At 45.3% G+C, this 27,881-nt stretch overlaps 1 protein-coding gene and 1 long non-coding RNA gene across 2 annotated transcripts; both read right to left on the minus strand.

The window, feature by feature from the left end:
* Positions 1-664: 664 nt before the first annotated feature.
* Positions 665-12,809, minus strand: LOC141734515 (uncharacterized). The gene is made up of 3 exons (XR_012584543.1): positions 12,703-12,809; positions 11,966-12,147; positions 665-2,720 (listed from the first exon to the last, which is right to left on the minus strand). It is a non-coding gene; the product is annotated as an uncharacterized LOC141734515 (long non-coding RNA).
* A 6,545-nt stretch (positions 12,810-19,354) lies between these two features.
* DLEU7 (deleted in lymphocytic leukemia 7) lies at positions 19,355-27,495 on the minus strand. Its single transcript, XM_074572575.1, is given in 3 exon segments — positions 19,355-19,561; positions 27,034-27,217; positions 27,395-27,495. Coding segments are annotated over 3 exon segments (492 nt in total).
* Between the last annotated feature and the right edge of the window lie 386 nt (positions 27,496-27,881).

Genomic DNA, 27,881 nt, shown 5'->3' on the forward strand with positions numbered 1-27,881 from the left:
ATTAACATAAATTGTAAATCATTTCAACAAAACATTTGCTCTTCAAGGTCAAATCAAACTCAAGAGAAGCTGATAGTAAAAAACGAGACAGGGGAGAGAATGAGGGGAGAATCACGTTCATCCTGCGGGAGGCCATTACCAGTTATGACCACCAGCCTGTGAGATACCAAGACCCACCAGCCATTTTTTACGAGCAGAGGAGAAACCGCCTCCAACTTTAGGCTCCCAAGCGACTTCTTGGCCGCACTCGCAGGTTGTAGGTCAGGGGGACTGAAGGCACAAGAAGGAGCCCGACCTTGGCAGCGTTGTGAGAGAGGGAGCGTGTTGGCACAACACCTCCTGTCTCTCCCCATTGGATGCGCAACTTTCAGGCATAAAACTATTGTTTTGCTTGCTGGGCCTTCCACGGCAGCTGGGCCAAGCTTCCTGCTAGGAGCCAGGATCTGCAACCTTATGAAAGTTGCGGGGCCCGGCAGGCTGTCGGTATTTTCAGCTGGATTGAGCCCAGAACAATTTTATTTTCATCAGAAATGTTCCCTGGCCCTACCACATGTGCAAGCCTATATGAAACCACCAAGAAGGCTCCCTCCCCCCGCTATCTTATTTAGCTCAAATTCAGCTGCCCAGCAGAACTGTTTCTTATCCAAGCCCTTAGAGACGGGAGAGGAGTGCAGAGATTTAATTATAATCTTTCTCTCTCTCCACCTCCCACAGTACATTAATGCTTTTCATTAGCCTAAGCCAAAACCTTGCTTTATAAGCTGCGAGAGCTGTCTTTTAAAAATACGTCCAGCATTAAAAGAGTTCTGAATGGCAGTAACAGCAGCGTAACCCCTCATCCACAGGTGTGGGAGATTCGCTGGAGGATTGCTGGTGGAGAGGCGAGTTTTATTTGAAAGACATCTGATTCCTATTTCTGTCCATTGGCTGATTACCCCTCGCATTACAGCACTTCTGTGCCCACTGACAATTTCACATACGCGTCCAAATGAATGACAGAAAAGCCTCGACATCCAGGAGCTCTGGATGATTTTTATAAGTATCCAGATGTTTAGACTTTTATCTGAAGCTTATCCAAAAAATATGAGGCCACTCCTAGCAGCAGCCTGACAAATATCCACAGCCATTTATTCTGTGTGTAGGTCTAGAGCATACATCCATACGGATGTATCACTGGAGCAGTAGGCGCATGCGTTGGCCTCAGTGGTACAGAAATGCAGGTAAACCAAGAATTACATTTTTGACTCACAATTACAATGTGATTTGAATGACACAATTAAGTCAGTGCCCTATATTGATGGAAAAATTCCGGGGAAATATAAGACACTGACTTAATTGTCATTGCCTTACAGAAGGCAATGACAGCTGATTTTTGTCTTTGAAAAGTTAAGAGTTTATTTCCAGTACTTCCCCAGGAGGAGATTACCCAGAGGTCAGAGAGCACTATGAGAAAGATAGAGACTGGTTCTTCACGATGGCTGATTTTCTATTCTTTTTCTTTTTTAAACAAAATACCACTTTTCTCCTCATTCCCTTGCTGTCTTCCAGCTTTATTGATATAAATTGGCAAATGGACCTAGGGTGGCTGCAGAGATATCTGGTTTTTTTTCTCTGGTAGCCCTTGAAAGCTTCAAGCCGGCAGCTCCGTTGTGCCGGCGCTGTGCAAACGCGTAGCATGGTAGGAAATCCTCTTGTGTGAAGAGCTGACAGCCTGCTTGGAGGGAAGAACACAACCACCACCATAACGAATACCTGCCTGGTCGATAAAGGACAAGTGAAAGGGCCGTGGGATTACATGGATTACGGTTATTGGTTACACAGATTAACCAGGCAATTAAAGGTGCCAGGAATAATAAATATCCTTCCTAGCGAAGGAGCTGCTATTGGGCTGCAGGCTGAATGTAGCTGTTCCAACTGTAAACTGCTTTTTTGCCATAAACACAAAAGCACAAAAGCTGAAGGAGAGGGAGAAGCCCCTGGAAGCAGTCCCACAAATGGGACACGCTTTCCTCGATTCCTCAAGAAATTTTACACACTTGACTGGGGTCTTTTTTATGTACATTTTGATGGTTTCTTATCTTACATTTTAATAGGAAATCTGCTGAATGTCTAAAATGCCTTTTGGCAGGCAGACCTTTAGTTGCTGATCTCTGCGACTTAAAAACAGTTTAACTTATCAAGAAGCTCTGGTGTAGATCTGGTGTAGCGGGTAGGTTCATTTGGTTTTTAAATGCTTTCTTTTGGATCACTTTTAATCATCACTTACATTGCATGTGGCCATTTATGCATTGACAGGTTGATGGGGACTTTAAAGTACATAAAACTTTCTCTGTCAGGACTTATGCCTCTCTGTCAGATTTTATCCTGCAGTAGAGAGGGTTCATGTACAGCTGCTGACAGATAAAATAAGCTCCTCCAGCAGCTGCAGCTCTGCCTCCCACAGATTTTGTTCTGCTCTGATCCTGTGTCCCCAGCCGAACGCGCTGAGAAAGCGGCACCGCGGGGCTGTGCCGGGATGGGCAGGATCACGGCGACAGACCTGCAAGGAGGAGGATGAGTTAGCCTCACAGCGGCCATCTCCGGTAGTCCCATACCACGTCCTGTGATGTTTGGCCTCTTTCTTTTTTTTCCCCGGCTGCAGGAGACGGGCGGCAGCAAGGAAAACCTTACTTTGTTCTAAACAAAAGTGAATTTCCAGCCTGGATTCCTGCGGAGAAAACCTGAAAGGCAAGAAACTTACTTAAGAAAAGAGGTTTAAATTCACAAATCACATAAAACCAGAAAAAGCTCATGAATTTTAAGTCTGTCCCATGATCTTAAGGACCGGAGTCATGAATTTGAAAGTCTTGGGTTTGAATACGGGGACCTGCCCTGTGCGGTTTGGAGGGCAAGCACTGAGGTTTTTCACAAGCCTGGTGCAATCACAGAGTAGGGGTATGCAGATATTGTACCTCATATGAAAAGGTGCCCAGCATCTGTCATTCCCGCAGAAGCCAATGGAAACTGCAAACACTCAGCTCTGAAGGATCAGGCCTTTAATCATTAATACGTTTCCAGATCTATAAAAAAATGTTGCCTAAGATACTTTATTTCTGCAAGAAATTCCCTGTTGGCAAGAGAGTTTTCATAGCTCCTTAAAGACCCATAAGGAACTGTGGAAGAAATAAAGTGGGGCTTTACTTATGGAAATCAGACCTACTGGAGAGCAACTGGAAATGTTTTTTATGAGTCTTTATAATGGAACTACAGTAGCAGTTCCATGTTGATTTTTATTCTAAGACCCTATATTTTTTTCTTCTTCTTTTTTAAGCCAAATTTTTTCCCACCTGAAACTTAACGTGTGGTCTCTTGGCAAAGAAGAATATTTTTGGAAAGTTTAAGGCTGATCTGATAAGCCTTTTTTAAGTAAGGAGATTTGAAAACATAGAGATATTTTACTTTTTAAAAATCTTCAAACCTTTTCTTGTTCATTTAGAAGTTGAAAACTGCTTACACTAAAAAAATTTCCATTTTGTTTTTATATTTGCCCTTAATGAGACACAGCTCATGAACATATTTTAAGTAATTTCAGTGGTACCAAAATATGGGTGTTTATTAATTCAGTTTCACCATACTGAATTTTCACATAGACCTACCAAAGTGGACAAAAATTGAAGTGACCCATAGATGACAAACACAGTTCTGTAGTGATACTTTGAGCTACCCTGAGTATCTCTGGAGAGAGCTTTGGGGCAGAGAAACTTCCTCCCTGGATAAGTCTGGAAAAGACCACATAGCAGAGATGTCTCTTCTCCATTTTAAAATGGCTTTGAGTAAAGTTTTAGCAAACAAGTCACGAGGTTTTGATAATGGACGCACTTTAGCTTGTGATACGTGGCCTGATCATAGAGGTCACTGGATCTGGGCTCTGTGCATCACTGCTTGTTCCAGGCTTTCCTCCATGGCCATGACTGTGGCAGTGCCACCCTTCAGGCTCACCTCCCTTTCGGCACTCTGGACTGCTGACTCCTCCTCCTCCTCCTTCTCCACATCTTTGATGGATGCTCGAGTTGTAGCCCACAGAGATTTCACCTCAATTTCCATTCAGGCAGTTTCTGGAGAAGTTCTGTGGGTTTTGCCACTTTGTTTTGTTCAAGACAAAAATTGTTGTAGGAGATAAAGTGATTCATTCCCTCTCTGGGAAAAGACAACCTTCCTCCCAGCAGACAAGTGCCACTTCTCTTTTCCATGTGCTCCCCCCTCCTTCCTTTCTGTTCTCTCTTACTTTTCTTCCCCTCACAGTGATAAATCCATGCCTGCTCATTTGCTTTACTTTCTTCAGTAAAGAATCATAGAATCATAGGGTTGGAAGGGACCTCTGGAGATCATCTAGTCCAACCCCCCCTGCCAGAGCAGGGTCACTTAGAGCAGGTTACACAGGAACGCATCCAGGCAGGTTTTGAATGTCTCCAGAGTTGGAGACTCCACCACCTCTCTGGGCAGCCTGTTCCAGGGCTCTGACACCCTCAGGGTAAAGAAGTTCCTCCTCATGTTTAGGTGGAACTTCCTATGCTCAAGTTTGTGCCCATTACCTCTTGTCCTGTCCCCGGGCACCACTGAAAAGAGCCTGGCCCCATCCTCCTGACACCCACCCTTTAAGTATTTATAAGTGTTGATAAGGTCCCCCCTCAGCCGTCTTTTTTCCAGACTGAAGAGACCCAAGTCCCTCAGTCTTTCTTCATAAGAGAGGTGTTCCAGTCCCCTAATCATCTTGGTAGCTCTCTGCTGCACCCTCTCCAGCAGTTCCCTGTCCTTCTTGAGCTGAAAGAACTTTTCTTTCTTTTTTCTAATAATTTCTAATAATTTTTAATACATTCTCTTATATTTTTAGAGCAATTTACATCCAGAAAGGAGGGGAAACATTCCTCCAATTATGCCATTACACCTATCATGCATACAGTAGAGTGTATATCCTTTTTTTTTCCTCAATTACAGCAAAATATGAATCCACCTGATTCTTTACCAGATACAAATATGCCACGCTGAGTAGGGAAGGGATCTCCTGCTTGTTCACTGTAAACCTTTGCCGAGGTTTGACGAAGAACGAGTACAAGGGACTCCATCAGTACGGCTTCCCACCCAGCTGCTCAGTCACCATCACGGAGCTTTCCTGTTCTTCTGCCTTCTCTCTGTAAGGTGCTCAAGGGGCCTGCGGCTGTAGCTGCTCAAATTTGGCTCATGATAAATTCTGTCAGATCAAAACCTCATTTCAATTGGAATGCAAGTACCATAGGGTGAGATGTTATATCCAGGGCAGCAATAACTCCAGCAGCTCTGTATTTCTCTTGCAAGGAAAGACCTTAGCCACCAAAAATAAGAGCAATGTTAGTCAGGCAGACTATAATGTAGTAGATTGGCTTCTAATACAAAACTTAACTTGCACTCCTGATCTCAGTCAAATAGATTCAAAGTTTCACAGAAGTTGAACAACACCATGTTGTCCTTCTTCTGCATCTTCGCATTTCTCGTTGTACCTGTAGCAGAAGTCCCAGTGACTAACACAAAACTTTTTTTTTTTTTTTGCAGTCTTTCTGATGCAACTAGAGATGAAAATGGTGAGTGATCTCATCAGAACCTATTTTCATGCTTTTCATAAACCTCTCAACAGTATCCAATGCTTTTAGTGACTACTTGACTCAGACTTCTGGAGCTTCATGCTTCTTTGTTAATCGCTGTTTCTGGGATTGGATCTGTTTACCTTGCCACAGACTGAGATACCCTCTTTATACCATGCTGCTCATGATGAGGCGATGCCGTGCAATACGTTCCATATAGTATCTCCTTTAATGCCCCCCAATTTCATATTGCATTGATTTCGGTGAGCTTGGTACCAGGTCTTTGGAAGGCAACACTGAGTTTATAACTAGATATAAGCTTAAGCTGCAATTGCTCAGTGATTTTCTATGTAAGTTCCAGGCTGTCATGGTATGTAATAACTGGAGAAAAAATGTCCTTGTGGGTTGTCTTTTAGTATTGAAGTAATTCTTTATATGGTGCTTGGATGGCTCCTTCAAAAACATGACATGGCTGTCTCAAGTAATATACTTGTTGAGAAACAGTTCTTCTTACATCATTAGGTCGTCCACAACAGTGTTCTTCTCAAAGCAAATGTGGTGGTGGCAGTGGTATATGAGAGCTTGGCTGCATTACCGACTCTCTCAGATGTTTGATGGGTATATTGAGTTGCTAAGCTGGTTTGTAGGTTTTGTATATGAATATTATGCATAATGTGTATATATAGATATATATACACACACACATTCTATTCTGGGGATTACCTTTTTTGATGTTATCCATAGTGTCCAGGAAAATTATACTTGACTAGGCTATCCCAGAGATAGAGGAGTAGCACGGTAATAATTATCAAATTCGTGGTACGAATTGATATGGAAATCTGGGTTTCCAGATCAAACGATGAATATGTCATTTTAGGTACAGGTTGGCCTTGGTGACAGAATTTATAAACTTACTTAGAAATCCTTCTACAGGTGTCCCATGAAAAGGTTGGCATGTTGCAAGTCATTTTAACGCTCACGTGTCCACTCATATGCTGGAGGAAATGTGGGCTACTGAAAGTAAAATTGTGAGTGAGAATAAAGTAAATAAGGCTGCCATTGCCTTCAGGCCGATACGCTATATATTGGTCCCACTCAAGAATATTCAAGTCAAGTTTTGATGCTATCATGATGTGGATTGTTGATTTACAAGTGTTGATGTAGAGGTGGTTTGCGTTGTGTATTCTATGGCAGAAGTCTGTTGTAGCTTGCAGAAAGGTATTAATAGAAGGTATTTAGTTAACAAGGGGTGTTGGAGATGGTTCTGATGAACCTGGTAATTCTTCAGTACCAGTGCCCTCGTCAGATATTATCAGCCTGCCAGTATTCCTTAATTTGTGGCTCTTTTAACAGAAGAACAACAGTGGATGAGATTCCAGGTTGTATAGCTTTTTCACAGTTGTTTGGGAAGTAATTTGATGTTATTGTTGAACTCTAAGGTGAGGAGGCACATAGGATCAATCTTTACTTTTTTTCAGTCAGTAGCAGCAGAGAGTTGTCCATTGTCCTCGTTGCTAGAGGTAGTTACTGAGGTTTAGGACTACTGTGTCTCCTCCTCTGGGTTTTTACTTAACCACTGGTACGCCAGATCTGGGGGATCTAGTACTCAATGGCTACGTCTCTTCAAAAAAAGAAGGAGTTCTGATAGTAATGCCACTTCAGGTATTTTGTGGGGGATTCATCTCACCATCTTTAGCCATCAGAGTTTGATTTCTACTGTTCCAAAACAGGTGCACAAACTAAGTGGGATCATCTCCCCCCTTGTGAGTGCCTGCCTCTCTGGTAGACTCCAGAGGGAACCTAGAAAAGCAGCTGAGAGCACCCTTTGGAAGTGGAAAGGGGATACCATCATGTCCTTCAGGGCATGGACATGGCAAACTGTCAATTTATTGTGGTTTAACAATTTATTCTTCATCTACCAAGCCATAGTAATTGATTGTGCGCATGCTCCCAGCCCACCCGAGTTAAGTGCTCACTTTAATCATTCTCTAGAGACACTCATTAGGCTGTGGTAACTTAATCACTTGTCAGTGTCTATTCGGACCTTAATTTTTCAAAGTGCATGGTCGTATTCACCAACTTTGTTCCAGAAAGACATCTAAATATTGGCTAGTACTATACACATGGACTGAGACACACTAAATTAGAAAGATGAGAAATGTAATAGGTCTACAGTTTTTCTTATTCCAAGCAAACCTTCCAAGGAAGGAACAGTGCAAATGTACAGGCATCTAACTTTCCTTTTGGTGTAAAGTGGACTTTCTGGATGAAGAAAGGGAATAAAGCTATTAAATTTTTTTTTTTTTAAATCATAGCAGTCACGTGATGTTTTTATTTGTTTTCAAACAGGAGCTGTGTGGCTTAGGGAAGGGATACACTGACCTTTCACTTCTGTGCTCTCCAGCTCCAGTGCTGCCGCAGGCCTTAAGTGAAAATGAGCCTGTTGGTCTCATCCAAACCCCGGCGCATGTTAGCCCACATTACAAAACACCAGAGAATTTGGCACGATCAGCAGTTTCTGCTCAAGAGGGGCCCAGGACTGCAATAGCAGAGGTGTTAGAGATCAGGACTCAGGAACGCTGGTTGAGTTATGTGGGAAAGCAAAATACTCGCTCTCTCGCTTTCGTTGGGGTTGCGTTCACTTGCACAAAATAAACACAGCATGCACAATGCAAAAAAATATTTATATCACACCAAATGATACTTATAAATAAGGCAAACAGCTCATTACCGCCATTCATCCAGAGGTCACAGACTGCTTTTTAAGCAGAAATTTAGCTGCGCCGGTGAAGCAGTGTAACATCATTCTTATTTTACAGATGGAAAAACTGAGGCACACAGACACCTTCCTATCCAAGACCGCACAGGAAATCTGTGGCAAGACCAGCATAGGCTCCTGATCACTGGAGCCTGCGCATGTTGGGGTTTGGGGAGGACCACGGAGCTCACTTGCACTCACTTGGCCTGTGGCAGAGCAGGAGCTGAAGAGCACGCAAGCGAAAGGTCAGTGGATCCATTCTCCGAGCCACAAAGCTCCGGTCTGAAAACAAACACAAATGCAATGAGACTTCTCTGATTATTTCATTATTTGTTTTTTAAATTATTTTACTAGTTTCTCAGTTCTTGGCGCCAAGAAGAATTATATGTTACACACTGTTATTTACATAAATTTGCACCCTCTCTAATTTGGAAGGTTTAATAAGAATAAGAAGAAAAGCTGTGGACCGCTGGAGTCTCAGGCTGATGTTGACCACTTAGCACCATGTGATGACAAACTGTTCTAGCTGAAATGGGTGAATGTCCTCTTCTGCCTCTTTTTCCAGTTTGTTGTTTTTTCCTGAACTGAGATCCACATTACTTCCTCCTTACACCCTCTGAGCTGTAAACTAAATTAGACATTGTTCTGGGTCCCGGACTTTTGGCTATAAATGCAGTTGCTTGGAGAAAAATCAAGTGTCCAGAAGAAACCAACCCAGATGAAGCAACACTTGCGTGCTGTCTGTGACAGAAGTGGCTTGCATGGGAGTGAACCCAGAGGAAAACCAGTCACTCTGCGGCTGGGGACCTCCCTGAGCCTTCTGCAGGGCTGGGGACATCGCCACATGTCCCCAGACTGTCACTCCTACAAACTGTTCTCGGCCCTGGTTCCCAGGTGCCTGATCAAATGCCTTGGGCTGCTTTTGGGGATACCAGTCCCCTCCTTTCACGCTTTGAAGGCTCCTAGCTCGCTGTTTGCTCTCTGCAGAAACACGGTGTTTTGAGTCATTAGATCCCATGTGAACTTCTCTGCGGATTCCTTAATTAAAAAGAATGACTTGGACGCTTGCCACCCAGTTACCCTGCATTACGGTGAGTCCCATTAAGCAGGATTACTGGCTGAGGACACAGCCATGCTCACTAAGCACTAATCTGGTGTTCACAGCAGCATGGAGCTGCAGGACTTCTCAGGGCTTCCAAATAACTCAGTCTTTGACAACGGGACCATCCGCTGGGGGCCAGAAAGATGGGGTTTTCCTTAGAAATTGCACTGGACATCATATTTCAATGGTGTCCCTCATATGAGCTTTCTGCCTGAGAGGAATAGGACGGGAAGCAAAAGGAAGTCACAGAGGACTTGGTGCAGCAAACGTCAGGCTGGCTGCGGAGCAAGTTTGGTCTCCAGCACGTCCAGCCAACAGTAGCATCTCTGGCTTGCAGTGTGAAGCACTAGGAGAAAATATTACAGGGAGGCATCCAGGAAGAAAGCAAATCAGAGAAAAGTCACTTTGTGACGAAGTCTCTTAGTGACGAAACATCTTACCAACTTTTAAAGCCAAAGCGCGGTGGTAGTGTTAATGCTGCTCAGGTTAAATATCCCACCCCAGACAACCCTGGGGTAGTGAAACTCAGCCTGAAATGAGAAAATTTTCCCAAAGGTGAGTTCATAGATCACAAAATGTGGAGGTGGAAAGAATCTGTTCAATCATCTATCCCATCTCTCTGCCAGTTCAGAATTACTCCCCATGATGTTTTTAACATAACTGCTTTTCTCATTAAAATAAATTAAAAAAAAAGGGTGGGGGGAGAAATACCTAGAAATGGTCTATGAGATTTTCTATCTAGTGTTTCAAAACTGTTTGATTCCTTGACTAATTCTAGTGTCTGCTGTTGCTTTGTTCAGATGAGTTCAGCGTGTGCCAGGATGAAGGGTGAACCAATATTTTCTGGAGGGACTCTTCCACCATCTGCAACATCCAGCAGTTGGAAAAATCCTCCCAATATTTGGGTTGCATCTGCATTTTCTTAACTGTATTCAATTTTTCCTCCCTTTGCATGACACTGAGCAGTTGTTCTTCCATGGCACTATTCTACGTGGTTATGGACTAGCCAACCTGGAAAGTGCTAGAAGTCCCCCCTACTTCAAATATTACGTGCAGACCGAGACACACCTTCGCTAAAATAATGGAAATAAGCCATGGATCTAAGAAGTGGTTTGGACAGTGCAGTTATGAAAGAAATCATTCTATTTCACTAGGGGGAAAAGGAAGACAGAGACTGTTTTTCACCTCTAACTGAGGTTCCATGAGTCTAACCTTATTTTTTACCCGGTTTAATTTATGTCCTTGTGTTGCAGAGTCTGGATCTCTTTTAATCGTCGGGTTCGACACTGCAGCCTGTTTCATCCCTAGCACAAGTTTCCTATTGCTGTCTCAGAGTCCAGATGTCCTGAGGCCCTTGAGGGGCTCCTTGATGATGCAGATATTTGGGACAACACTCTCCATGCAAAGAAGTTTAGGAAACTGAAGACAACGGGTATTACTCAGAATATCCTGTTAACACAGGTGAATGGTAACCTGTGCAGGGAGCAAGGCTTCTCCCTGCTCACTCTGACATCGATGCCGTCAGATGCAGTGGGACGGGTGTCAGCAGGAGCCTGGCTTCGTATGGAGTCCACCCATTTCAGATTCGGGACACCTCAGCCTGTGCTACAGAGGTGTGAAACGCTGGTTGTCAGTGGAACATCAGAACTGACAAAGCTGTATTTTGTCAACTTATAGTAACAAAAATCAAAAGCTTCTTGCCTCTGCCCATCTCTTGCATTCCTCCCAGTGAAATTGTACAGAGAAAAGTCGTGCAACAAGCTGTCGCATCAGCTTCCAAAACGATGGCCCACACAAGCAAATTTCCCTACTGCACAGTTTTAGTATTAAAGATTACTTAATCAAAGGTGGGAGAAAGCAAGAGGGGTGGGTTTGTTTTTGGTTTTTTTTCCCAAAGAAAGCACTTCATCCACTTCCAGAATGGGCCTGAGTTTTGACAGCAGCATCTACCCACAGATACAAGGTATGAATTGCTTAATTATCTGTGAAGATTACGGGAGCCATGTCATGCCTGACTCACCAGCAGTTATTTAAAAAGGAAAACTGAAAATGATTAGCAGCTCCTTTTGGGAAGTGGGCTATTCTAGCTTTCCTTCGTGTGCACATGGGTATTACTGTGTGTCTCCTGGCAGTTCTGTGCCCATCCTCACTGGTGTGCAATGGGCCGGGAACAAACGAAACCCAGGGCTTGGGCATCGCAATGCTAACAATCTTCCAAGAGACAAGAAATAGAAGAAAATAGCAAAGAAATAGAAGAAAAGCTGGAAAACATTATTTCCTGGAAAAAAAAAAAAAAAAAAAACAAACTCAAACTCAACAAGTAAAGTCTTTGGGTTAAAGATTATTATTAAGGCACGGAGCATCTTTCCTTCCTCTGATTTTCTGTAGGAAACCTCCAGCATTTCCAAAACTGCCATTAAAATGAGCAAGACCAAATGATACTCCATTTTGTACTCTCTCATACTGCTGCTATGTTGAGCCCATCAGTGTGACTCCGAACACAAAACTTACCTGTTGGATGTTGTGAGACCGTAAAAGTGGCGTAGTTTTCCTGACGAGCCTACGGTTTGGCACCAGTTGTAAGGCTTTTCTTCACTGGTGTAATTTTTTCCTCGTCAGGAGAGGTAGATGCTATACTGGTACATGTTACCACTAGCGAAGGCAGAGCTGTACTTGTGGTGTCATCAAAGTAACTATGTGATTAAAAAAAGAAACCTGTCTCTTGACATAGTTATAGTGGTTAAAAAAAACCCATCCTATTTATAGAGGGGGCATAATTCAGAAATTGGGCTGAAAGCCTCAGGCAACCCATTCTTGAGATTTCCAGTGCTTTGGGAGTTTTGCAAATATTATATTTGAAAATAGCCTTCCCGTAGTATTTGAGCTTCTCCACTTTCGATCCCAGCAGAGAGTGTGGAAGGGGGCGGACATTTAATAGCAATAAAAAAATAGCAAGAGTTGACTTAATTATTTTGATTTTCCGAAGAAGTTGGGGTGGGGGTGGGGGGGAGCACAGAGAAGTTTCTTCCTTTTTTCATTTATTTTTCTTTTCTTCCTTTCTCTGCCTCCTCCCTCCCTCCTCTCCTTCCCCCACCTTATTCCATACCCCTGCGGACGAATCCCGCCCTCCCCCGCCCCAACCCCCCCCCGACGCCAAGACCCTCTCAGCATCACTTTTTCCGCTTTTAATTCCTCCCACCTTTTCACTCCCCCCACCCCCCGCCCCGATACCCCCCAAAGGTTCTCACCCGCCCCGCCGCCTCCCGCCACCCACGGCGGGGCCGCCGGGCCGTGCTCCTCGGTCCGTCCGCGCAGCCCCGCGCATCTCCCCGTCACCCCCCGCGCAGTCGCCCGCGCAGCCCCATCGGCGACTCGACAGCGCCACCCGCTGGGCGGCCGCCGGAACGGCGCCCCCCCGCGCATCCTCCACGCAGCCTGCGCGCCCTGCCCCGGGCGATTTGAAGGCAGTAAATGGTTTAAAGGCGAGGAGGGGCTGCGCTGGTCGCGGAGGCGGCTGGGTGGTGCGCGGCGAAGCCCCCTCCAGAGCAGGGCTTGGCTTAGAAAGGCAAATACGCACCGATGTGGCCAGGGCTTCCTCCGTGTCCCTTGTCCGCCACCCCGGGGGACGCAGCCCCACGCTGTGCCCGACTCCACGGGCCGGTGACAAGGACACCTTTGAGGCTCCTGGGCTGGCTGGGCTCTGTCGCAAGTTCCTGCTGGTTTTCTTCTAGGGGAAACAACGTTGGGTTGGACATTGCGTTGACCATGAGCCAGCAATGTGCCCTCGTGGCCAAAAAGGTCTCCTGGGGTGTATTAAAAAGAGCATGGCCAGCAGGTTGAGGGAGGTCATCCCCCCTCTTTACTCCGCCCTGGTGAGGCCACATCTGGAGTACTGTGTCCAGTTCTGGGCTCCCCGGTTCAAGACAGACAAGGAATTACTGGAAAGAGTCCAGTGGAGGGCTACAAAGACGACCAAGGGACTGGAGACCTCTGTTATGAGGAAAGGCTGGGAGACCTGGGTCTGTTTAGCCTGGAGAAGAGCAGTCTGAGAGGGGATCTCATCAATGCTTATAAATATCTGAAGGGTGAGTGCCAAGAGGATGGGGCCAGATTCTTCTCAGTGAAGCCCAGCAACAGGACAAGAGGCAACGGGCATGAACTGAAACACAGGAAATTCCATCTCAACATGAGGAAAAACGTCTTTACTCTGAGGGTGGCAGAGCACTGGCACAGGCTGCCCAGAGAGGTGGTGGAGTCTCCTTCTCTGGAGATCTTCAAAACCCACCTGGACGCGTTCCTGTGCAGCCTGCTCTAAGTGACCCTGCTCTGGCAGGGGGGGTTGGACTAGATGACCTCCGAAGGTCCCTTCCAACCCCTGCCGTTCTGTGATTCTGTAATTTAAGTTACGTGCACCCGAGTTACAGTGCTGTGAGCTAGGCTGCGAAGTGAAAAGTTGGTAAAAGCCCAAGTAATCTTGTTGCAACCCAGGCTGGTCCACACGGAGCTTCTGAGACCCTTCCTGGATTGTATGTTCCCACCTGGTGGGCGAGCCCAGGGGAGGGATCAGCCCAGGGGACACAGCAGGGTCCTCAGCGAGGACCACGGGAGGCACCAAGCACCCTGGCAGCCGAGGTGCTCGACGGCTGGGCCCACCAAATGGGTGGCAGCTCTCAGCTGTCATCTCTGCGTGCCGCAACTCCTCCTCTGCAAAACAGCAATTCCTCCCACCGCCTCCCTGACGCAGAGCAGCGGGCAGCAAACACGAAGCCACGTGCAGAACTAAATATCACAAAGCTGCTCAGTCTGTGAACACCGGCCATTCTGTGCACACAGTGGAGCAGGAGCTTTCAGATAAAGAGTTTGTAATCACAGAGTTCAAAACTTTCACATTTTCCCTGGGCAAAATGGAGCCAATCAAAGGACTGGCAGGAAAACTCAACTCTGGCAACTCTTCTTTCCATTGCTTGCTTGAGGCCGCTGCCATCCTTCTGTAATGGCCACAAGCAAAGCTAGGAGAGAAACCAGAAAGTACTGTGGTGGGATGCCATTATAAAATAAGTTTTCCTAGAGCAGCTTTGGATGCTTTGCATGGCATATTTTTAGCACGTGCAAATTTGCACGTAACTAAACACAAATTTAGCAGCAACCTCTGAATTGTCTGGATAGGCTCAAAGTGACAGTCACTTCTAAGCAATGGGATATTCAGCTTAAAGTTGTTAAAAATACTCAATTTCTAGCCATGGTGGTGGGACAGATAATGCACATTTAGCCTGGCATCCATCTAGGACCTTTTTTTTTTTTTTGGAATATTTGGAGTTGGCTGTGAAGGAAACAGCTTTAATGTTTGCTAAACAAGCAGCTGTGCTTGTTTGAAGCTGGTCAGCAATTTGGAAGGCTAAAGCAGTCCCAGAATAGGGATTCGCGAGCACAGGTGCACTGCTCAAAGGTGAATGACGGATGAAATTTATTACAGGGATATAAAAAGGTTACCTAGATGATAGGACTGGTCATAACACCTTCTGGAAAAAAAATGTTCCAGACTTCACTTCTGATTTACATCTCAAACGATTTCAAGCAGCTGAAATGAAATACAGGGCAGTTAGCATGAAATTTATTTAGGAAAAAAATATTTACCGAAAAAATCATTGAGGTTTTTTTCTAATTTATTTTTTCAGTCTTGAAATTTCATCAATATTTAGACTACGCATGCAATAGAAATGGGGGGGTTTGCATTTTTATTGCATTACTATATACGTTTTCTATTTTCCTGGACTACTTTGCCCTGTTTGTTAACCTCAGCTTCATGTGCTGAGCATGATAGGAAAATTCTTTTATCAGATAGAACAGTTGATACGTTCATGCTCAGGGTTTCTTTGCCGGTTCAGCTTCTTATTCACTAATTTCCTGATGTAGCAAGTGTATCTTGTGCTTGAAACCTGGCATGCTGGTGGCAAACATCCTGATCCTTTAGGAGCGACTGCAGGAAGGCCCAGCTGAAACAGCAGAGGACGTGTTCAAGCAAGGGCTGCTCACGTGAGTAAGGATTTGAGTCATCAAAGCCCCGAAAGCACTGGTAAGGAGGAGGGAGCTGCTTCACCAAATGCCTAGTAGCAGGAGATGTAAATACATAACCCAGATGAACAGGCTGATTTTGTGGATCATATGCACAGCAGTTGTGCTAAATTGGGTGGTGTTATTTGGAAAGCACAACAGCAAAGACAAGACGCGTACGGAGAGCTCTGGAACACAGATGCTCCAGAGCAGGATGTTGGGGTGGGTATATGAAATCACAGAGGTGCAAACAGTGTTTGTTCTCCGTCTGAACCCAAAGCGGAGTATTTTAGCATTAAAAAAAGTGAGGCTTTTTTAGGTGTGGCAGCAGTCTGTGTGACGCACGAGGTGGTGACATAGCCACCATTGAGCGAGGGCAGCTACTTCTGGGCAGCATGTTCCCTTGCACCTCTTGCGTTGGAGGCAGGAAGACACATTTCAGGCTATTCTCTCCGATGCTCCGATTTTCATCTGCTGCGTAGCCAACACAGTATGCTGCAGAGAGCGGCTCAAGGGCTGCTCGCCATGGTGGGGGTCCACCAGCCTGTCAATGCCACCAGGCCCCACCCCAGGAGCGCGTCGGAGGCTCATATCTTCTACCACCCTTCGTCTTGATCAAGGTATGATGAAACGGGGCCTTGAGCCTCAAACACGCCACGGGGGTAACTCGATATAAACGTGCAGCTGCACTGACCTCCTGAAAAGGAGTGAGTCGCACATTTTGCAATTAGGGTGAGCTAATTGTATGTGCACGGGCAGTTGCCACAGCTCAGCTGATGGGTGGTAACTTATTAAACCACTGTAATGTGAGCGCTTTGAGTCATGAAACCATACCCAAAGTGTTTGTAGACTCAGGGCCTGAGAACCCGTTGCCCTCCCGTTCCGTTACACCGTCATCTCGAGGACAAGGAGAGGAATTGAAAACCTGTGCCATACAGTCCGATGCAGGATGAAGTTTCCCAAGGGATTCTTAAATTTCTAGCCAGAATTTCAAAGAATTTAACAATGTTTACTTTTTAAATGACCTTGAATCAAAATATTAATTTTAAGTGGGAATGTTTGGGAAAGAAAAAGTTCTGGAAATTTTCAGAATAAACACTAATTCTTGTAAAAAAACATGAAGAGTCATAATCAGAAGGCCTAATTTTCCCCTAAGTCTCTGTGTCTTGTGTTTCTTACCTGTTAGGGATCTCTGCAGGCCTAGAGCCATCCAAAAGGGAACCTGTCCAATTTGGTGGAACTGTGGCCGGAGTATTTTTTTAGATGTAGTGTACTTTTAGTCTGTAGCACTTGCTAGTTTCTTAGAAGCTTGAAGAGAAAATTACCTGCCAAATGCATTCATTCCTCTGTACTTGGTCATTAATTTTGTGCGCACATGCGTGTGACCGGGCAAAGAGAGTTGAGAGTTGAAATCAGCCTGGGTTTGTTGTGGTTTTTTTTTCAGAGCCTTCCCGATGCCAAACCTGTTAGCAAGGCTGATGATGTGAGCTTCGACCTGGAGAGCATAGCTCAGATTCTGGTGAAGTCAACGGGATCTTGCTATTGATCTTCAGACCAGGATTTCAGCTCACTGAGATGGACCCAAGTGAGGGGTATGGTGAGTCCTTGGGGAAGCTTTTCTTTTAAAAGACTTTTTAATGAAACTGGAGATAAAACCATTTGTGCTCGGGGCTAACGCCCTGCTGAAGGAACTGGGACACAGACTCTGGAATAGGGTGCTCGTGTGTGAGAGCAGATTGAGTGAACTAATGGAAACAACTGTAGAAAGTGGCCTAAATGGTGGGAAGTAAAGAAACAGCCCCTCATAGCCAGGACGAGAGGGGTCTGGGCTCCGGTTGGGTGGCTGTCACACTGAAGTGGAGGGGGGTGGCACCACTCTGTGCTCTGCAAAGCAGGGGGACCTCAGGGCTGCAGCTGCCTTCACCCACGTTTCCTCCCCCGGCCTCTGCTGCCCACGTATCTCTCCTCCGAGGGGATAACAGGATCACACAGAATCACAGAACTGTAGGGGTTGGAAGGGACCTCTGGAGATCATCTAGTCCAACCCCCCTGCCAGAGCAGGGTCACCTAGAGCAGGTTGCACAGGAACACGTCCAGGTGGGTTTTGAAGATCTCCAGAGAAGGAGACTCCACCACCTCTCTGGGCAGCCTGTTCCAGTGCTCTGCCATCCTCAAAGTAACATTAGAAAAATAGCCAAAAGACTCATTTCCCAGGACTTCTTCAGGCCCCTGTCCCTCCACAATGACGGGTGGTGCCAACGGCAGTAGATACACACTGACTAATGTGTGCAGGGCTGGGTAGAACACCTTCGTGTGCATCCCTTCTGTTTGTTTGCTGCCTGCTGTTATGCTCAGTGTTGCCCTGGAGATCACAACATTTTTGGCAAACACCGCCATGTTCTGCTCCCAGCGGAGCCCTTTTCCCTCTTCCCTTGAAGGAGGGAGTCATGCTTAGAAAAAAAGGGAGATATCTGGTGCTGGCCTGACCTTCGTGGTTTTTTGTCACATTTCTAAATGAATTCTAGGCAGAAACATCCCATGCAAGGTTTCAACTCGGGGCAGTTGTCTACATTCACACTAAGAACCAGTGAATAAGTGTTTTGAGGTAGCCTCAATTATAGCTGTGAGAATGACACCAGTGTAACATTTAAAGTGTGAACATAAAATACGGCAAATCAATCAGGGTATGGAACCACACTCGGAAAGTATTCAGCTGATGATGTTCATGATCACACATTAAAAAAAAAAAAAAAGAAAAAAAAAAGAAAAAAATCACATGTGGAAATTCACTCCTCCAGCCCATGGAAAGAGATGCTTTTCTATCTCATAGTCTACAAAATTCCCTCACCTACTACCCAAATCGCAGTTAAAAGGAGCTTAATTTATTCCTTTGGAAAAAAAAAAAAAATTTTACAAGCCGTTATTCCTGCTCAGCAATCACACAGACATTAAATCTTATTGCAAAAAGAGGGGGGGAATGCCTCTTCTCAGCATTACAGCTGCAGCTGTTTGACAGAAGTAAGTGACTTCATAAACCCTCCTGATTTGGCAGTAGGAGAGCGGAGTTTTATGCTGTCTGCTGCACAGTCACAGGGGCTGAGAAAGCTCTGCAAAGCAATCTTCGCAAATGTTTCACCTCAGTTTATAAATACCTTTGCTTCACCGTGTTAATGCCTCTTTTGCTTTGCTTTCCATTCACCTCCACTGGATCATCTAACAAGATCTTTTATTGCTTTAAAGTGATTGATCCCACTGGTCTCACATATTTTTCTTCTTTTTTTTTTTTTTTCCTCAACAGAAGATACTGCACCTTCATCTTTCCAGTGGTTTGTTGGCTTATTATGGTAAATGCAGTAAAGATTTAGCAGGCTGTCTTTATTTGCAGCGTAATCAGGCTGTGTACCTTCTCATGAAAGAGTCCATAGTTAAGCACTATATTTTCTCTGTCTCTCTCAAGTATCCACGCCATAAAGAATTGCTTGAAAACACGTTTTCCTCAGCTGTGACGAAAATAGAGAGATTTCTGATAGTTGTCTTCTCAGCCTCCACCTTTCTGTATTCATTTTGAGACCTTATTATTTAAGAACGAATTCCCGTTCCTCCAGAGCAACTTCTGGAGATGTTCCCAACTCTCATTAACATGACTTTGATATGGATTTGATGTGAGAAGGTTATTCAGTACTTTGCAGGAACGCCATCTCCATTGGGAAGTCGTCACTGATGTAAAGTCAGCAGGAACTCTCGCTACAGTAAAATCTCCAGGATTCACCTTTCAAGTTATCTGTTATTTTTATAGCACCATTACAGCTCATTGGCCTTGCTCGTTCCTTGGCCAAGCAGCCTGCTGTTTCACATTGCCAGGAGATTTTGCAGGATTTGTCTCAGAGCATATCGGACTGGGATATATGTATCTGAGGGGAAAACTGCCAATGAACATATGAGTTTCTCTATGATGGTCTTCAAAAACTAGTGGGCTTCATATAAGTCTCTCTCAAATTGTCGTCCCTCTCTTTGTAAAGCCATGTGACTACAGATGTTTGTTATCTCAATGCCATCCTAAAAGCAAAAGCAAAAAGAAGTGAGTGAAAAATAATGCTCCCCAAGCTTTCTGGGCATGATTTTCTAAGCAGAAACTTCCTAATCATGAATGCTCATCTCTGATTTAGTGTGAAACACCTTCAGTTTTGAGATACATCTAGTGGAACCTAGTTAAATACTGCTGCAAGCTGTCTTGGCAGGAAGCCTTGGGTAGCAGTTTCACCTACTCACTTTTAAGGGGCACTTTCTTCCCCAGGTATCAGCAATTAATTTTTTTTAGTTGTGTTTCTACCAGGCAGACCTTTTGTAGCTGTCCTCAAGCAATTCAACTTCCTTATGGGCAAGGGTAGGACCTCAGGGAAATGTAATAACCAGATGCCTCTGGAGAGGTCCCCGTGGCCCCAAGGGGAGTTTGTGGTGGCAGCCCTCACTGAAACATCACTTCCATGCAGTGTCCCTCATCTGTGATGCAACTGGGATCACCAGTGAGGCAGGTGACCTTGACAGCTCTGCCCATTGCACACCATAAGAAATTATGAAGACTTCCCAGTCCCTCAGGTGTGGCATGGCCGGCAGCATGAGAAGTGCTGCTCTAACACCTGGGAAATGCACTGCGTCAGGCAAATGCATTCCTTAATCCAGTCAAACCAACATTGTATGTTGCAGCTCACGGAAAACCCTGCCTGCTGTGTGTGGAAAATAGCTCAGTGGAGCCAGTTTTCCCCTGAGGACATGTAGAGCTGCTGGCTGTAGGACCTTGCCTACCGCAGGGGCAACCTTCTGCCTGGCATTGAGCTGGGCCAACATGGGTTTGTGAGCACTGTAAGGGGGTGCACATCTACTATGCACATTTACACAAACACTAAAAGAAAACATTCCCCTCTACCCCTAAAAGAGGGAGGAGCAGATGGTAAAGTAGAGCTTTAACTTGCAGTGGTTCCTCAGCCTGGTTTGCTCTGGGAAAGGGACAGCACAAAGGGAGGAGCATCTCAGTGCTGGGAATGAGCTTTTGGAGGGGAAGAGGACAAGACATCTTCTTCTGGCAGCAGGATTAGCCTCTGTCATCCTAAACTTTATGTGCAAATGCAGTCTCAGTCACAGCTTATGCCTTCATGAGGTCCCATGCACAATGAATGCTCCAGGGCAAGCTGTAGGGGAAGGGGGAACCTTCTCCCATTGCGTGTGGTGCACACCAGATTTTGGCACCTCTTACCTCCTTCACTTGATGTATTTACACTTTTAGTTAGTAGCAGCCTGTGTTTTTAGCTGAGAGGAAATTGAGTTTTAATGTTATTCTTAAAAGCATGAAGGTTCAGACCTATTGTGGGTTTTACCTTTGTTATTAAAAACAACAAAGAACCCAGTTTTAAAAACTCCATTTCGCCTAGACAATCCCAGCTTCATAATGGTAACAACAAAAAGGATTTGCAGTTGAAGGATTAAAATGCGGGTTAACATCAAAACTGGTGCTGAATGACTGCCCCAGCCAGCAAATAGAAGGCGTTCATTATGGAAATACCGAAGGTAGCCATCCAACACCATTCTTGGGCCCTTAGGTATTGTACGATAGTGGTTGTGGGTCTGCTGTGGGCGAGGTGAACTCATTGCTCTGGTACGTCCCCGTGCCAAAAAGCCAGGGAGTCCTGAGTCAGGAGGTTAGCTGAAAAGCAGCCTTTTTTCACGTATATTTCCAAAGTTTCCTTTTTCAGAAAGATTTTGATGTTTCCTTTGAAGGTCACCTTTCAAATCTGTTCTGTAAAGTTGCCTTAGGTATAAAATCCTTACTCAAATATATTAAAAGGTCAAATAAATTGCACTAAGTAAACAAGCTAGTTCTGCTAGCTTTTGCAGGTGTCCAGCACATGGGAGCTTTAGGATACATGTGTAATAAAGAATAAAAACTTGACTTATCTCCCTCCTTTCAGTAAAAGTGGGCAGCAACATACTGAAGGAAAAGAAAGTTTCAGACTAAAAATTCTTTCCATTTTAACTTCAGGAAATAGGGCCCTTGTGAGCTGAACTGATAGCAACAGCTCCTGCAGTACTTTGCCATTTAAGAGAAGGTAACGGGAATATTTGCAGAGATTTGATTTTAAGTGTTTTCAGTTGCAGGACAGGAGCAGATCCTCCCTGCAGCTTTCATTTTTCAAGATCCATATGTTTAGACAGATGAGTTAATAGAGAACCTCCCCCAGAATAAAAACAGCATGGCCTACTCGTTTCAAGGCTCTCTAATTTAAGGCTTAAAATTTTCCACTGCTCTGGGTTTGTTTCATGCAGATGTCACTCAGTGGTAGCCTGAAGTTTCAGGATGTTTCTGATGGCCCAGCTTTTATTTTCGAACCTTAACGTAAAATTGATACTATCCACCAAGTTGCTTTGCATTTATGGAGAGGCCAATTTTATGAAGGCTTCCTTAGAGAAGATACAAACTACTTTCTTCCATCTTTTATTTTACCAGAGGTGCAAACCTGACCCATCAAACAGATTCCTACAGCTGGTTCTTACAGACAGCTGCCTTTTTCTTCAGCAGGCTCAAATTTTAGACCCCGGCCCGCTGCCAACCCTCAACATTTTTTCTTAATCTCCATGCACCCTGGTAGACAAAATTTCCACTGAAGGCAGAGTGGCAGTGGTGGTGCTCTGGTCCAGGTGCTGGATGCTCTCCACGATCAGAGGGCCAAAATCTGGGAGTCGGGGTAGGAGTGCCAGAGCTCCTAACGTCCATTCGTGGTAATTCAGTGCCTCCACCCCGACTGACCTGTTTTATATTTTTCCAGTATAAATTCTCGGGATAGCTCAACTTCTGGAGGAATAAAATGGTCATTTTAGAAAGTGATTCCTGTGGCATTCCTTGGGCGCATGAAAGCCTGAGCTGCAGTTTTTCTCCAGCGGCTCTGCATGTGGTCAGTGGGGAGCAATAGGAACAGTTTATCTGACCCATCTTTGGGTCAGATAAACTTTTTTCATTAATTTTATAGGATGAACTGAATCTGGAGTGCCTCTTTCTCTCTGATGACCCTAAAGGAAACGCGGTTTGAGCAGGTCAGTCTTAAGGAAATCTCCATGGGACAGATAAGCCCCACCTCAAGTGTGTATCCATCTCTCACCTGCTGTTTTCTGAAACGGTTGCATTTGGAAGATATCTCCTAAGACACATACCACGGAGAATGGTGGAGTGGTTAATAATTTCTCGCAAAGTTACTATTCCTGTGGAAAAAAAAAAAAACAAACCCTCCCCAAGCCCCTCGTGTAGTTCATTCTGTGGTTTTCTGCTGCAAAGCCTCTTTCTAACACAGCAGGTGCAGATGCACGCGGAGCGCAGAACTATCGTATTAATAAAATGGAATCGCCTAAGCATATTTCCTCTGAGCTTCCAGAAAGGTCTTGGAGGCAATTCCTCACTTGAAGAACTTCAAATTGTCCGTTTGTCAGTATTTAAAAAAAAAATAATATCCACACAAACGAGTATTGATGCCTACAGCTTGCAAATAACTTTATGGAGGGTGAGGCAATTTTTTCCAGGATCACTCTTCGTATTAATTACTTTAAAAAATGTTCATTCAAAGCTATTAGATCCAGGAACAATTTCAAAATATCAGTGACTGCAAAATGAAAAACGTGCATGCTGGCACATTTGTTCAATCTGTGGTGGCAAGCAGGGACCCTGCTGCTGTTTTATGCGAGTTCTAATGAAAGCCATTTATCTCGTTTCCGTCACCCCTAAGCCATTATTTATGAATCAGTCCTCGGATCTCTCGCGTAAGGAAGAATGAGTCACTCTGGTACTGAGAACTGATCGCTGATTTGTATCAGGAAATCAGCAACCAGAAAACAAGCATATTAACTACCATTAGAAATGTCATCTAGCAACAGCCACCCATTCCATATTCCTCCCCCGAAATGTGCAAATGCCCCGGGTGAAGAGCCCTGGGCTGAGCAACCGGCAGAGATGCCTGGCGGCACCACCCCTGAGGAGCAGGACGTCTCCAGGTCTTCGGTTCGCCTGTGGCCAAAGCCAGCGACGCCTGATGCTGTGCTGCCGCTTGGCCTGCCGTGAACTTGCGGTCTCTGTTCTGTTCCCCCGGGATGGGTCTCAGTATAGCAGGAAAACAAAGCCTGCGGCTGGCACCGCTGTGGGCAGAAGCGATGCACCGTCCCCCTGCCCGCCTGCGGGAACCCTGGCAGGGCTGCCTTCGTGCCGTCACTTGATGTGACTTGCTCTCGGTACAAATTAAGTGTCGCTGGGCTGATTTCACAGCAACTGCACTGTCTCGCCCCGACGGCAGATCCAGGGCAAGGGGACCACAGGCGGATGTGCAGTTCTGCTGATGCTGCTCCTCTTGGTGAGGGGCGCCGAGCCTGCCTCCCCGACCTTCTTCCTCCGCCCCGGGCAGGCCAGCGGCACCATAGCACAGGGGCAGGAGAAACTTGCACAGTCAGAAGTTCTTTCTATTATCCCGCCCTGCCAATCTGGCTCCTTTTAAGGACACTATTTTCTTTTCCCCCTTAAAGAAAATACCATGGCTGTTTTGCAAATGGGTTGGCTATTTTAACTTCTTAGCGTGATTTATGTTCCATTCCCTGCTGGCTGCCGTCGAGATTGGCCCAGTCCAATCCACTACACATTTCTGATTTAGTGCCGTCCTCGCGACCCCTTGGTAACTTCGGCACGGGAGACAGGATGTTATCAGAAAGCCGGAGTAATGCGTAGCTGCACCTGAGCACAGCCAGGGCAAGCCGCACGCTGCTATTTCAGGAAAGCTTTTATACCTTGTATTTTTCCTTTTCAAATGCACTCACGTTGCTGCTTAAAATACCTAATCCCTGTTTAAAAAAAAATAAAAATAAAAAACTAAGCCCTTCTGTTCACCTTGGCAGTGTGTAATTAGGGGAGGGAGAAAATGGGGACATTATTACAGGGTGTCTTTGTGGAGGCTGAAGGGGCAAGGGGTTTGCTTGTGGGTGCGATGCCAGTAAACAGCCAGTCGGGCAGCGGGGCGATGCGGCCACCTGGATCCCAGGACCAGGGTGGGAAGAGGCCCCTCGCCCATCTCCATCTTCACGCAGACCCTTTGGCCGAGGAGGCTCTTTGCAGCCGTGCTGCAGGAAGAAACAGTAACAAAGGGCTCGCTGTCACAAGCAAAGGATTTGCCCCAAATCCTTGCGAGGGTGTCACTTTTCACCAGAAATTAACACCCACCTTTTAATTGCTGAGGACTAGCACCGTCTAATGGGCACTGGGGCACAGCAGAAAGAGTTTTTCCCAGTGCCTACAAGGGATGAGCTATTTCAGTGTTGTCCCTCCTGTTCCTTGAATCTATTTTTTTTCTTCAAGCCTATGCCTATCTGTTTCGGGACCATTTTATAGAGTGATTTTTTTGAACCAGTTCGTCTGAGAAACCAATACCGATACCATAAACCAACAGAAGGAAAACAACGAACAAGTGGAAAACGGGAAAGTCAGGATTGTCAAGAAGGAACTGAAAAAGACATAACCATAACAATGAATGAGAAGTATCAAATACTGGCTGCTAGCACAAGTGAGTGTCTCTGGGACATAAACCAAGAGCTTTCCCTCAAAAACAGTGAGTGGAAGGACGTGCTACTGAGGGCTGCCATTTTGAAGGGACATTGGCCAACTTGTTGGCTTAGAGCTTATTTTTAAGGGCTTGTTCATCTGAATTTATGAACAGGTTATAATATAAATGGATCCCTTGGAATCCAATTTACTTCAAAATCAAATCTGCAGCAGTGAAACTACTCGCAATTAAAGGGGTCGGTTATCCGTGACGAAGGGTCTGAGGAAACGTAGCACAGAATTTATGTAACCTCATTGTAGAGGGGAAGGGGAGAAAGTCCCAGAGCTCAATGGGCCATGATAATGGGTTTTCAGTGAAAAAGGACCTAACTTAGCATCAAATATAACAGGAAAATCAGAATCCAAAGTGAACTGTATTCCCAGCGGTATCTAAGCACGTGCTTTCGTACGAGTAGATATTAAAGTAGTTCTGGGAAAGAAGAGGAAGAAAATAAAACCTTCGTTGAAGTGGCTGTATTTCATCATGCTAGCATTTGTTTGTACAAAAAAATAAATGTCATTAGCTTTGTTTATTTTAAATTATGAGCAATGCAGAAGTCTTACTGGAAAAATGATATTGCAGAAGTGCAACCTGTCGCTGTACTCTCATTTTTGAAGAATAATGTCTAACAATTTCATTTGATTTTTAACACACTCTTTTCAGGTCATGCATAGCTTCCAATATCGCCCCTTCCATCCCTAGGTGTATTTATTCCTGGTGAATTCTGAGATGGATGTTTCTGGAAACGGAAAATATTTGGACTCAAGTGTTCAAAGGTTGCTTCTGAATCTTGGTGACTGAATTTATGGATGAGTTGTATCTTGACTTGAGATAGCTTGGATTTGATTTTTAACAAATTCTGGACAGTCACAAAGACAGCTGGAGTCAGTATATTGATCTAGCACACGTGACAACAGTATTGTGCAATATCTCAAATTCATCACCAAGATGCTGAGAAACCAGAAGTCATAGCAAAATTTTGTTCACAAATATTTTTCCACCAGATGAAACTTTAACTGGTTAAATTTTTGCTACTTCAGTATCCCCCACCTTCCCATATTGTGCTGGTCTGTGCTGGGAAGGTTGGTATAAAAGTAAAAGCGCAGATTCTCACTTTATCCCAGCAATTGGTGTCTACTACTGGTAGGGCTTCTGTGGCATGCACCTCTGGTACTAAAAATTGGATAAGAACTGCCATCTTGTTCTACATGGTACACTCAAGACTCATCATAAGGTAAAGACCTTTTGGGCAATGCCAACGTAAACTGACTTGGAACAAGACAGAGAAGACATATTGGACTCCAACAACTAAACCCATGAATTGCAAGCCCATATCTAGGCTTCTTCTTAAACTTCTTCCTGGGGAAATATGCATGACCATCATATTTGTCAGAAAATTGAGGCTTTTTTCAGGTATTTGTTCACTGGGTCTCGTATGCTGGATATATACTGTGTCAATCTGGAACAGCCATGGGCTCTGTGGGTTTGTCGTGTTTCACTTGCGGGTTACCAGTCATCTCTGCATCTTGTGTTGGTTTTTGGCTCTTCTAGAACTGAAGAATAGCTTTACAGTTTAAGACTTTATGTGCATTTATAGGAATTTAGACATATAAAGCTGTCTTCTGAAAAAGCTCTAAATAATCTTTCCAGGCAACTCAGCATGTCAGTAAGACTTCATTCTGCCAAAAAGTGTTTTTATCCCCTGAATCCCTGTGATGCAACTACATTGAACTGTCAGTAGCTTTCTATTTTGCAGGCTGTAGCCTTAAATTACTTAACTGAAAATTAATGTAAATGAAACTCTTCCAGTCCACATGGCAAGACCCAGCACGTGCAATTATGGGTGCAATGCACTGCCCTTCTGCCAAAAGCCTGAAATGAGTGTACTTCTGTCTCTCTCTTACTTGCTTTTGCGTGGAGAGAAAAGGGATGCTGCTGTAGGAGAGGGAACAGGAGAGTCTGTTCTACTTGTACAAGCCGGGAAGTCGCTTCTGCTAGTCGGGACATCTTGCTGTGCAGAGCCATCTCTCGAAGCGTCTCATGCCTCTCCAGCCATGGCCAGGCCACCCTCTCTGGCCTGGGCTCATCTGGGCTGAGAGGAGATAGATCTCCACTCTCTTCTCCTTCCTTAGGGCTTTTCCCTGGAGCTTTTCTCTCTTCCTGCAGCTCCTGAGCCCTACCAGGCTCGGACACCTCCTTCTCCTCTCCCGGGCTCTGCCAAGCTGGGACAGAGCTGCTGGCACTGAAGGTTTGGGTGTGGGAAGGCTACAGGGGGCTGTGGGGAGGATGGGGGGCTGCGGCAGCCTGGAGGGTGCGGAGAGCCCCTGCTTGGTGCCCGATGGACACAAGGAGAGTGGCTGGACCAGCCATCAGCCTTCCCACCTCCCATCCTCCTCCAGACCTGGAGTCTGGAGTGGGAAGGAAAGCTTTTTAAACCTGGTTTGGCTCCTTCCCTCCCTCTTCCCTCTTATCTCTGGCCCCGCGGTGGGTGGCCGCCCGCCCCAACAGCCTCTTTCAGCCCCCCCAGGGTGGCTTCAGCATGTTGAAACCTGCGGGTCCAGGGAGGGACGGGTGGGTGGGTGCAGAGCTAGAGGATGCTGAGCCTTTTGCACAAGGCGGTGTAAATCCTCCCCTGGTCCCTGCTGGGAGCGGGCTTGCCAAGGCTGGCCCGTTCGAGGGGGAGGGGTGCGCGTGGAGTCAGCCCTCCGGGGGCTGCGTTATAAAGCTGGCTGCTGAAGGATTTTACAACATTTTTC

This window comes from Larus michahellis, chromosome 1 (genome assembly GCF_964199755.1).
Source record: "Larus michahellis chromosome 1, bLarMic1.1, whole genome shotgun sequence".
Lineage (NCBI taxonomy): Eukaryota > Metazoa > Chordata > Aves > Charadriiformes > Laridae > Larus > Larus michahellis.